The sequence below is a fragment of the Nycticebus coucang genome, chromosome 12, assembly GCF_027406575.1.
Source record: "Nycticebus coucang isolate mNycCou1 chromosome 12, mNycCou1.pri, whole genome shotgun sequence".
NCBI classification, from domain to species: domain Eukaryota; kingdom Metazoa; phylum Chordata; class Mammalia; order Primates; family Lorisidae; genus Nycticebus; species Nycticebus coucang.
Genome location: NC_069791.1, coordinates 30507191 through 30520331, shown reverse-complemented (window position 1 = coordinate 30520331; position 13141 = coordinate 30507191). Strand labels below are relative to the sequence as shown.

The following is a 13141-nucleotide window of genomic DNA, read 5'->3' as shown; positions in this document are numbered from 1 at the left end:
AAACGTACAGCTTTAACTATACTACGTTATCTATGACTATTGAAGACACAATACATATAAGCCAAAGTTTAATTTTTTTTTAATATTAACATTTTCCATTAATACATTTGACCTAAGTTCCAAAAACTTAGGTAACCAAGAATCCAGGCTTCTGCTAAGCTTTTTTTTTTTTTTTGGAGACAGAGTCTCACTATGTTACCCTGGGTAGAGTGCCATGGTGTCACAGCTCACAGCAACCTCCAACTCTTGAGCTTAAGCAATTCTCTTGCCTCAGCCTCCTGAGTACCTGGGACTACAGGTGCCCTCCACAATGCCTAGCTAGGCTCCTACTGAGTTTTAAAAGAGAAGACAAAGAATTGAAGAATGGTGGGATGGTCTCTCCAGACAGAAAACACAGCGTGAGCAAAGGCACAAATGAAAGAAAAAAAGAGAAGTGACAAAATGGACATTAGCAAAAATTTCCTACACAGTCTGTTCAGTCAACTTGCAAAGGCCTCTAATTATTGTTTCTCATTTTTAAGGTCAACCTCCAGCGCCCACACAACTTCCAAGACACACAGGCCAAAGAAGTAAGCTAATAGAGATCATAAGAGTTAGCAGAAAATAGACCTTAACAAGAGTATCAATGACATGAGACCACCCACCCAGTCCCTTCTGCATCAATGCATCAAAAAACAAACAAGGAAACAACAACAAAAAGAACAAGATTCAGGGAGGAAAAGTTACTGGCAGATGGGCCACAGCAAATCAGAATCTAAGTACAATTCAGTTTGGCCATTGGCCAAGCTTCTTAAACTACCCCATGCTGCCCGTCATTTCTTTGCATCCAACACAACCCAGGAAATATTAAAAAAAGAAATCAGCATCTCTCTATTGTTCGGGATTTTCATAAACAGAAAAAGGGACAATGATGAGACTTTTGATGTTCAAGACATTCTGTTCTCTTAGTCATCAACCATTAACGCACTTGTATTTTCTGCATAGAAATGTCTGAAGGTTGTCACCCATTGTCTATTTGTCGGAAAGGTTTACCTGTCCATGACAGCTGTAAAGGGAGAAACAAGTTGCATAGGAAATAAATGTACAATCTCTCCCTAATTGTGCACGACAACCCAAACTGTGGTTTCGTAATGAAAGAGGCCACTTTTTCAATCAAAGCTTTTTTTTCATTGTAAGTGCCATAGGGATCATCATTCCTTTCACAAAGTCACATTCCTTTCACTGTCACAAAGAAAAATTACTTTAAGGAAGCCAAGGGAAAAGCATTAAAAACATAAATCTATAATAAAGACTTAACTGTCAGGAACGAAAAGCTCTAACATCAAACCCTGAAATGTATTGGGTTTTGATTAGGTACCTGGGGTATGTCTATTTCTTAACATAAAACAGAAACATTGCTACTTCCCCCTATCCAACTCTGGCAGGTTGTTTGGGTTCAAGTTGTTTGACTTATTTACTTTTCCAAATGATGATATATTAATGCCTCACCCCTTAGAAATCCATACTTACGTTTGCTTTAAACACTTTACCAATACTTTTATAGGTTAAATCGCTAAGGGTAAATCTTTAATGCCAGGCCCCCCATGGCATCTGCAGCTTAGGGTGATTTCAAAATCAATACACATTTCCAGTTTATATATAAAGTAGCAAAGATCATGTCTTGAATACTATAAATAGTATTAAAATTCATAAATCGGCAACATGAAACACATCTTCCTATAAGGTTGTAAGGTCATCTATCTAAAAAAAAAAAAAAAAAAAACTAGTAAATTAAGCCACTATTATTTGCTTTCCAACCTAATAATTTGTTTATTAAAGTCATGTTTTATTCAACAGTGATTCTAAACACACCCTTTTAATTCTTAAAAAGGGTCAACCATTAGTCTCAGAAACTAAAAATAACTCCAAGCATCTTTAGAGACATAACGAGGACGGAACTCATTAGTTAAGAATTACGTGTTATCACAAGCATTTTATTATTCTGCTAAACTTTGATAGACCTCCCATCATTGCTACCAGAATGTTTTTCGCTTATAATCTCCCTCTAAAATGTAGTTAGCTCATAAAATGAAGGGGAAGTAACCAAATATCATATACAAGTGGAAACAAGACTATATAACTTTCCTTCATAAATATAGCAAAAAAGAAAAAAATGAATGCTGTAAAATTTTTTTTTCTAAACAATAATTCTTCCACAAAGGCTATGGCATTAAAAAAAAAAAAAAAACATGGAAGGGAGTTAAATCCTAGCACAGCCATTTATGAAAAGCCACAATTAAAAGCTATTCTAAGTTCTTTCATGTAGTAACTCATTGTTTTTTGCAATAACCTCATGGACTAGGTATTATTATGGCTGCTATTTTATGCATGAGGAAAGTGAGACACAGACAGTGTAAACAATCCGTGAAAGATCACACGCCTGGTAAACAGTGGAGCGGAATTAGAACCCAGGCACTCTGGCATGAGTCCGTGTTCTTTATTGCTATGTACACTTCCTACCTCACAGGTTTTCTTTTAAGAATTAAAACCATAAGCTGTATGTAAAATGGTAAGTGCTACAGTGGTACGCTTAAGGTTAATCAGGGTGAAAGTCATGATCACAATGCGTGCTCCTGAACTTTAAGAGTATTTTCAAATCATTTGTATTTTTACAACTCTGATTTTCTTTTCCTGAATAAAATGCCCTCCTCCCAAAGTCTTTTTAATTTTTTAAAAATGTTTCTTTCAAGCATCTGTATCTTTAAGATTCTGTCACAGTGAGTTTGTAACACACAATACCAGGTCAAAATGTGTGTCTGACAATTTCCAGAGCAACCACAATGATCTATTACCTGGCATAGAACAGTGCTCTTGTGAAAGAATTATTTACATATTCCTTCAGCACATACAATGTTAAGATGAACGGATACTGTTTTTATTACAATCACTCCACAACCTCTCAGCAAGCTACATTAAAAAAGAAAGAAAAAAAAAAAACATAAGCTGCATGACGTTAGTTTTAACTAAAAGAGCAAAGAAATCAACAGCAAACTTCCTACAACACCCCAAACGTCGTAGCTATGTTCTGCAAGAGAAGGGAAAGCTGTTTGGTGGCCTCACGTCGGCTGCGACACTCTTAACTGCATCGTCCAGGGGTTGAGTATTCCTTATGGTCTCTGCTGAGCTGATGCAAAGGCACAAGACCTAAGATCCTCTTCCCAGAGCCTATTGTGACAGTGACAGAACTGCATGCCAACCAGAATGCTACATTCTGATAGAGCTCTCTTTCAACATATGTCCCTGTGCATCCAGTTGGAAAGCAGATGCCTAAGCTTGATTGCTCTGCACCAAGGAGGGAAAGAACTTATCATTCACTGACTGAAATTCACAGGGGATCAAAGACTGCCAAGCATCAGAACCCAATCAAGATGAAGCAGAATGAACCAGGAGCTGCCAGCAGTTAGAAACTCCACCAACTGCCATCCATAAATTAAAAGGAATTCTGCCTCCTTAGCATGTGATTTATCTAGAAGAGGCTTTTGGTTCTAACTTCTGAATGAAGCCAACAAGCACTTTATTGAAATAATCCATTTCAGTGCTGAGCTCTGTTCAAGAACCAAAGAAGATTTCAATAAGCTTTAAGATGAACTCATTTCTGAACTGAGTTTCTGCTTTACGAGGGAATAACATCACTCTCAACTAACAGCTAGGAAATAGTAAAACAAAAACAAACACACAAATCTCTCTTCAAATTCTCTCTCTACAAAAGAAAATACTTTTCTGGAAAGTTCCACATTCAAGAAAACAAACTTGGGAAACAAGCTTGGGTAAATCAATCCACGAAACTTGAAGGTACACTAACATCATCCCAATAAGCATAGTCCGCAATTAAGGAGTCTCATAACACTGATGCAACTGGTTTGTATGGAAAATAAAATTTTTACTTAACTTTTTTAGTTTTTTTTTTTTTTATTGGGGATTCATTGAGGGTACAATAAGCCAGGTTACACTGATTGCAACTGTTAGGCAAAGTCCCTCTTGCAATCATGTCTTGCCCCCATAAAGTGTGACACACACCAAGGCCCCCCACCCCCGTCCCTCTTTCTGCTTTTCCTCCCCCACATTTTTAGTTTTTAACATATGCACTGCCATATTAGGAAAATTATTTTTTCACCTTGGGGCCACAGTGTTTTATTAGATCAAGATAGGTCGCATGATGTGTGAATTATATATGCTACACATGGCCTCAGGCTAAAAACTGGTGTGAGTTAAATACAACTCACATGGCAGTTAATGTTTCAAATAAATTTTCTACCATTTCTATCACTCCTATTACAAAACACCAGCATTTGTTCGCCTTTCCAAATAAACCATTTCCTTTTTCATAAAGGGACAGTCGCCTGCAGTCATCATCCTCTCCCTTCTCCCATGCCTTAACATTCACAAAGAATGTCTACAGTCCAAAGGGTACAGGCTCTTAGCAAAAGCTACAGCCAGTTCACTACATTAAAAAGAAAGTGACAAACAATGGAAAAGGTCAGTGCACATAAAGAACAAAGTTCAGAAAAGGATATCATTTGGATCTTCTGTCCAAAGGTCGATAAAGAATTATAAAGGTATTTGAAAATAAATAACTTTAATTATGCTAGTTGATCAGTGTCACTGTATAATTCAACTTGAAAGTTATTGTTTTCTTGGGTCCACCGCCATCATGCTACCATCCTCCCCAGTCACAATGATGTGGATGCAGCCACCTGAAAACTGCATCTAAAGACCTAAGTATTTACGCCACCAAGGAGAGATAATTCCATAGCAAAATGTGGCCCAGGTCATCTTTAAACAAAGGAAAGGGTATGAGGAAAAATTATTAATAGCTATTAAAGAATTTGCAAAGTCTTTTTAAAATAAGATCTTGGCTCACACCTACTTCCATGAGGTGCTGTATGTTAACAGGCATTCATCATTGAGGCTTATATTTTCTTTAGGGTGATTTTAATGGGAAGGATGGGGGATGTATTAAGCAAAATGAACCCATATATTTCACTTTTAACTGATGGACGTATTTTTGGTAGAGACCCATTAGTTAATTTCACACCCCTTTAATTCAGTCATTTCATTTTTGAAAGAAGCAGGTGAATGAGACTGAAAATGGCTTATCTGAGATCAATCAGAGGGAAAATATAAGAGGGAGAGAAGAGAACCCAGTTATTATTCATCAATAGTCCAGACTTTCAATGCATATTTTTTTTCTGACACCTAAAAATCTCACACCACCTCACTGAATTTCTCTAAAAGCTGAGATGAGGCTATTAATAATAGTCTAGAACACATCTGCCTACTCGAAAAATCATACATGTGGTTTGAACTTTTATAAGTTCAAAATCTCATCTCAGGGGTTTAATTTCCACCAGCATTTCTAACTTTGAGGAAAAAGAGTTCAATGCAAGGTCTACAGAAATAAAGCATTAAAATGACACTTAAAAGATCAATTACTAAGTTCATCATTGAAGGTCAAAATATTTATATGCCTGCGTAAGTCCCATGAATTTAATCACATTACAATTTGACTTTAGTGCCAAACTGTTTTGTACTCTTAAACATATTTTAGTTTCTTGATTTGCATGCCTATGTGCAAGAAATTTACAAGAAAAACTTTTAAGATCCACCAAAGTAAAAATCTAACCACTATCTCACCCGCAAAGGTAGAAAATGAGTTCATTTTAAATAAAAATGCCATGGTCCTCATCTAGCTAAGTTCCATAACAACAAAGCTTTATTTATTTCACTGCCATGTTCCCAACACCAAAAATAGTGCCTGGCACTTAGTAGGTGCTCTGTAAATAGTGTTGAATAAATGAATGAATGAATGATCTATAACAGACCTGGCAGGGTAGCAGAGAAACAGGAAATGTCCAAGAATTTAAGCCAAGAACTGTCTTCAATATCTGTTGTGGTCACTGTCATTTAAATACGAAATCAGTCAAGTATATACATGAAGACAGACTATAGTACATATGTGTACGTACACATGAAGTGAAGTGAAGCTAAGATTTCATTCAGGGTTCACTGAGCTTTCTCATGTGCACGAATGTGATGTACTAAAGACGGCAAGGGTCAGGGTAGGTGAGGGAATGTTTACACACGAAACATTTCTCTTTTTTTAATTCAGTGAAACGTCACCTGATTCCCGAGTGGGTACTCGGTTTTGCATCCTACTTTCTACCCATAGTCCATTCACTAAATCACATATAAAAGACAGGTAACACAATAAAAAAGCTACAGTAGGATTTTTCCCTGGGACTGAATTTTTTCCTGTTCTAGGTAACTTCTGAAAAAAAACAGTTTACCTAATAAAAGTGTCTAGCCCAATTTTCTGTCAACCTCATGCCAATGTATGCGGTACAAATGTGTGCAGTCTCTAGGTTGAAATCCCACGCAAGACCTGCTACCTGCATGTTACAGGGGTACCATTGTCACAGAGCACCCAGGTGCTCAGAAACCCACAGAGGGATAATATTCACAGTCCTGAACTGGCTGCCATGCACGAGTAATACACGATGGGCTACGGTACTCCAGACATAAGTGTAGATTACATGTACTACTGGTTTTAGTCCTGACAACCGATTTCAGAGTAATGTGCGACTATTATTCCCCCCTTTTAGAGATGAGAAAACTATGGCTCACCGAGATAAAATAACATGTCCAGTATGAAATAAGTGATGGAGCCATGGCTCTATCTGCAGAGTCAGAGATCTTATACAGATGGAGATAACATCGCCTGATTAAATTTATTTGCCTGGGGCGGCGCCTGTGGCTCAAGGAGTAGGGCAACAGTCCCATATACCGGAGGTGGTGGGTTCAAACCCAGCCCCGGCCAAAAAAAAAAATAAAAAATAAATTAAAAAAAAATTTTATTTGCCTGATGTGACTACCTTCTGAAAAAAGTACAAGCATGGTTTTAAAAAATAATTTTAATACTAATGAAATTGGTACTCCAATATATGACATCTTTCTTTTCCAAAGAGAGAAGCTATATGGCAACTTTCCAAAGAGGAAGAAATAATCCTTGCCCCATAACTTGTTAACTCAGTGAGAATCTGACTCAGTTCCACCTGTGCTGTCCACTGCTCTCCAATTATCACTTTGGTGGCCTTGCGCTTAGGTTTATAATTTTAAAAAGTAACCTACAAAAGCATGTCATCTAACTCATTGTACACATAATAGCTCCAACATTCCAGATCAAAAGAAGTCAAGAGTTGTCTCATTTGTGGACCCCAAGGATGAGTCCAAGAATCTTTCTATCCCTGAGGCTTCAACAGGGTTACCAGCTCCACATGCTGCCTCCTCTCCAAAGCCAAATCCTTGCCTAGGACTCCGGGCTTTGTTTTTTATTTGTTTTATTAATTTATTTTTTATTTTATTTATTTATTTATTTTTATTTTTTATTTTTTTGCGATAGAGTCTTACTCTGTGCCCTGGGTAGAGTGCTGTGGCATAATAGCTCACAACAACCTCAAACTCTTAGGCTCAAGGGATCATCTTGCCTCATCCTCCCAAGCAGCTGCGACTAGAAAAACTAGCCCACCACAACACCCAGCTAGTTTTTCTGTTTTTAGTAGAGACAGGGTTTCACTCTTGCTCAGGCTATCTGGAACTCCTAAGCTAAGACAATCCATCTGCCTCGCCCCCCGCCCCCCCGCCCCAGAGTGCTGGGAATACAAGCATGAGCCACTGTGCCCAGCCAGGACTCTGGATTTTAGAACACGGTAAATGGGCAAAGCACAGGCTTAGGAGTCAAACAGCTTGAGTTCCAACCTTGGCCCTACCACTTAACTAACTATATGCACCTGGATAAGGTTTTTAAAACCTCTAAGATCCTCAGTTTTTTTGTGGCAATAGGAATTATATTTCCACTACACAGATATTCTGATGGGTGCCTTGGATAACATATGGGATGTGCCAGCTCCCTCCCTGGTATGCAGTAGATAGATACCATATGTAACGTTTCCTAGACTTCCTGAAGGACCTTCTTCACTGGTTTGCTGGAGCTCGGCATGCAAGAGTTGACTATTGAATTTTCAGGAATTTTGCAAGCCAGTAATTAAAAATAGCCATTATTGAAACTTAAAATCCACAAACTTTTAAAAAAGCATATTAAAAACAATGGTAATGAATAAACTATAACTTGGAAGTGATAAAGCTCATCATTTCCAAGTTATAATTGACTTCACTTTAACATTACCTGCACTCAGGCGGCACCTGTAGCTCAAGGAGTAGGACGCCGGTCCCATATGCCGGAGGTGGCGGGTTCAAACCCAGCCCCGGTCAAAAAAAAAAAAAAAAAACATTACCTACACTCTTGAGAATTTTTTATGTCTATCACATCTGTCTGTTGGAAATATCACATAATGACAGGTTAGGGCATCGCTCTCCTAACTCCATGGGCAGTGATGTCACACTTGTAGCTTGACACCAGCCATGGTGGGAGTATTTACATGGAAATTAGTAAAAGCTACAAATCAGGAATTCCTTTCTTTGGGAAGCTGCTTATTAAACATTTATCAGCACATCATTGGTATTCATATTTCATCCTTTCCCCTTCTGATCCAGCATCTTTCATCTCTCCTCCCTGTGGGTTATTTCTGAATACACAAACATACACACATTCATGCAATTTAAAATGAAAAACAGAGAAAAACTAACATCCCTCCCATTAACAATATTTTCCCCCATTCCTTTATTGCCAAATTTACTGAGAATGTTCTATCTATGCTTAATCCCAACACTTTCTTACCATCTATTCATTATTTTATTCATGTCACAAATATTTAAGCAACTCCTGTTATCCAGATGCTGTGGCAGGAACAGGTGACACAAGTGGCAGCACACGCTGGCAGGGCGCCACCTGCGTGAAGTCCACAGTCCCTGGGCAGTCTAAGGTCGGTCCCACCTGGAAAGTCTCCACACCCAACTCCTTTCTTCCCTGTTCTTTTGCCTTGCTTAAACAAGTTTACAATTTCCCAAATTGTTTTGTCTTCTTTTTCTCTATGGACCTCAGCGAAAATGGTGAGATTTTCCCAAACATTTTGATCATTTATCCTTCAGGTATTTCATGCATTATTCTGATTTTGTCTTCTCCGCAGACCTCAGAAAACTGAGTTCTCCCCTAGCTTTTCTGCTCAGTAACTGATCCCACTAGCCACCCAAGTGGTTAGAAACCCCCAAATCTTTGTTTTCTTCTGTTCCCCACACCCTTATCCCAAATACTAGCTGAAGTCCTTTGGGAGCAGTCCTGACAACATATCGCAAATCCATGCCATCCCTTCATCTCAGTTCCTATCGCTCTCAAAACCAATGGAAATCCAACTCAGAGTAAAATGAGAAAATGAAACTTAAGCTTAACCAATACCTCTCTAATTTAACCAATCAAATTGTTCCACTTCTACCCTGGCCCTATAAGAGCCTTCCCTGTGCTCCCCCCGACCCACCCACCAGCCACTTTAACCAATCAAATCGCTCTGCCTCTGCATTTGCCCTGTAAGAACCTTTCCCATGTTCCCCCTCCAGCCACTTTACCCAGTCAAGTGGCTCCACCTCTACATTCACCATGTAAGAGCCTTCCCTTCATTCCCCTCCAGGGGAACCCAAGCCACCTGCCTATGGAGCTGCCAGATTCATTAATCGCTGTCTGCTCAAATAAACCCTCTAAAATTGTAACTAAGTTTATCTTCTAACACATATTTGTTAAATTCTGACTTGCCCATGGCTTGAGCTATTTGAGAGAGAATTTAGTAAGCTCTTGGGCTGATAAATCTATGTTAATTTTCATGGTTAGGTCAAAGAAAAAGGAAGAAAGGAGAGAAGGAAGGAATTTCTACGCTCTAAAGATTTTCCTGAATCTCCAACAAAAGTTCAGAAAAGAAGGGTCCCCAGGTTTGTTTCCTACCTACCTGTGCTGGAATAAATTCCAATCAAATACAAGGAAGAGACGAGAGAGGAGGCAGAGAGAGCACAGGAGAGCCCCAAGGTTTGTCTTCATGTGGCCAAGGCGTACAGACCCCTGCCTCACCATCCTGCACCCTAACGGAGCAGACAGCAGGGCTCCCCTTGCTTCCTCTAACTACTACTTTCCTATGCAATCTACTACAGGCAAGAAATAGGCAGGAAAGGAGAGAAAAGGAAGGGTTGGGAAACACTAGGGGAGGAGCAGGGGAGATGCAAAGGGCTGACTTGGGGTTTCACTCCTCCAGGTGCCACAGGCTGCGCTAGGTGATGCTGGACATAGAAGACACACAGGACCAAGAAACCCAGTGCAGTACCTCATCAAGGACCACACAGCTCGCGGCGACACCGGGAATCCACTGCTCTTGGGCTCTGGTGGCAGTGAGGACTGGCAGCCACCCCAAGCTCCTTTGTGAGGGAACCGCTGCTGCCTTCCGCTCTCGCGGTGAGGGTGGGGTGGCAGGGAGGCGGGTTGGGGGCTCCCGGGCTGCTGCAGGCCGCACTGATGGATGATCCCGTTGCTCCTAATCACACATGGAATTAGAGGAAAACAAAGTCAAAAACAAGAATGAGGCTGGGGAGGAGAAAGAACAGTACCCTGCCCCACCCCCGCATCCTGCTCCCTGCAAACCATTCCGGAAAGTCTTTAGCTCTTTTGTTTCTGATATTTACTGCCACATGGTAAAAATAACATAGTTATGTAGTTTTTTCATTTTTGGAACTTATCCTATTGATTTCCTACTATAGAAAACTAGACCTTAGTCTCTCGTAAGTGGCCACCAACACACACATTCACCCTTCACCTTCCAATATTATTTCCCTCATAAAATTTGATTGAAATGGTATTCAGGATTTACATTATTGTCACTGTGCAAAACAGTGTTCACAATCGAGCCATCCAATGTCCTCTGATGACATTTTTCTGTCATGAATCCTGAGATCAAATTCACAACCACTAGATGAGCAAAAATTTAAAAACTTACCAAGTGATGGTAAGAAAGTGAAACAAAGATTCTTATTCATTGCTCCAACCATTTCAGGAGCAATGCCTTAGGATGTAATGCAGTCAACACACATCTGTCCTCCCCCCTGCAGGCCCACAACCATAGAGACAGCAAGAGAAACCCTCATTCATCTGCATCAGAATACATGCACAAAGGCCTGGCTGCAGCACAGTTCACAACAGCAAAACTGGGGAAGTAACCTAAGTCTAAACCAAAGAAGGGATCAATAAATTGTCATAATTAAATGCTACACAGCAGTTAAAACGAATGAAATGCAGCATTAGCTACATCTATCGATATGTATGTATCTCAAAAACCCAATGTTAAATGGAAAAAAAGGGAAGTGATATCACTTACGTAAAGTTTAAAAATACATAAAATAATCCTATTTGATATTCACTGGTATATACATGAAGCAAAGTCATAGAAACAATCAGAAATGAAAAGTGCCAAATTCAGGATTATGGTTACCTCTGAGCAGCGGTTCTCAACCTATGGGTCGCGACCCCTTTGGACTGTATGAAAGGTTCACGGCATTAGGAAGGTTGAGAACCGCTGCTCTAAGCAGGTGTCCTTAAACTTTTTAAACAGGGGGCCAATTCACTGTCCCTCAGACGGTTGGAGGGCCGGACTATAGTTTAAAAAAAAAATTATGAACAAATTCCTATGCACACTGCACGTATCTTATTTTCAAGTAAAAAACAAAACGGGAGCAAACACAATCCACACCACTTCGTGTGGCCCGCGGGCCGCAGTTTGAGGACGCCTGCTCTAGAGAGACAGGGAAGGACTAGAGACAGAGAACGTTATTTTCTACATGCTGGAAATCATATCCCAATTTTTAAAAAAAGAAAGAAAAGAAAAAAGAAAGTTAACTTTCAGGAGCTGATCTTTCATTAAAATTCTTTCCTCCTAAAGTAAAAGAAATCTAGCCGGATCTTAAAATTTAAATCGCCCTTCTTGTAGGAAAATGCTTCCAGTGTTTTTTCTATTACTGTTTCTTTCCTGCTGCCTGATCCATATAATGAAAGATCTCAAGAACCACCTCATGCTGAAATATTTCTTCTAAATTAGCAAATGGAAGTTTCAAGGGGGGGGCAGGACTCTATGTGTGTGTATGTACGTGCACTCATTATGCTGGGGACACAACTTGGCATAATTCTTAAAGGAGTCTACAACCTCCTAAACACTCAGAACCTCTGGGCTGGTATAATGGCCTCCTGGTGCCTGGGCAGATGTCCTACAGGCTGTCCTGAGTTCCCATGCTATGTCCTTCCACAGAGGCAGTGCTAATCAGGGGAAACCCTCTGGCTCTGGAGTCATGCAGACTTGGGTTCCAATCTTGGCTCTACTTGGGCTGGGTGACTGCAGACAGGACACTTTCTGGGCCTCTGTTTTCTCCTCAGTGAAACGAAGACAATAGTTGCTGTGAACAAATAGCGTGGCCCAGGGCCTATCACGCAGCCCGCCCTGAAGAGATAGTGGCCCTTTTTTCTCAGGTCTCCCTGTTACAGGCTCTGGTTCCTGCTTCCCACTTTTCACAACCATAATCAATTACTCATGTAATATCTGTCTCTACTAATATCTGCATACTTTTGGGAGGAAGGAACCTAATCTGTTCTGTTCTCCGCCATGGCAGAAGGAATCTGTGTTGAAGGGGTGGATAAAAGGATGAAGGAAAAAATGAAGGCTTCTACTCATGCAGCACCACGGGGTGTAAGAGCTAAAAGTTCCTTAAAAAAAAAAAAAAAAAAAAAAATGGACTAGAAGCCAAGGGACGTTTAAGCTATGGATCAGTAGTACCATTCCTTCCACAGAGCTTCTGGCAGTTTAGTACAATGAAGGTTAAGAAAGATCATCAAAAATAGCCGGGTGTTGTGGCGGGCGACTATAGTCCCAGCTACTTGGGAGGCTGAGGCAAGAGAATCATGTAAGCCCAAGAGCTGGAGGTTGCTGTGAGCCGTGTGATGCCACGGCACTCTACCTAGGGCAATAAAGTAAGACTCTGTCTCTACAAAAAAAAAAGAAAGATCATCAAAGAAGGACAAAAGACAGTTATCTCCTTTGAAAAAAAGTCTGGCTCAAGAGTGACTGCATGAAGAGGAGATCAAGGAGACGGGGACAGGAGGCTGCAAAGTCCTGAGACCAGAGGAGAT

At 40.1% G+C, this 13141-nt stretch overlaps 1 protein-coding gene across 3 annotated transcripts in view; it reads right to left on the bottom strand.

Annotated features, from left to right (window-relative positions):
* TMTC1 (transmembrane O-mannosyltransferase targeting cadherins 1) overlaps nt 1–13141 on the bottom strand; it is a 287962-nt gene that overhangs the window by 243607 nt on the left and 31214 nt on the right. For all 3 annotated transcript variants that reach the window (XM_053556774.1, XM_053556776.1, XM_053556775.1), the window contains exon 5: nt 10299–10505. In XM_053556774.1, coding sequence (XP_053412749.1) covers nt 10299–10505 — 207 coding nt within the window. The remainder of the gene's footprint in view (nt 1–10298; nt 10506–13141) is intronic.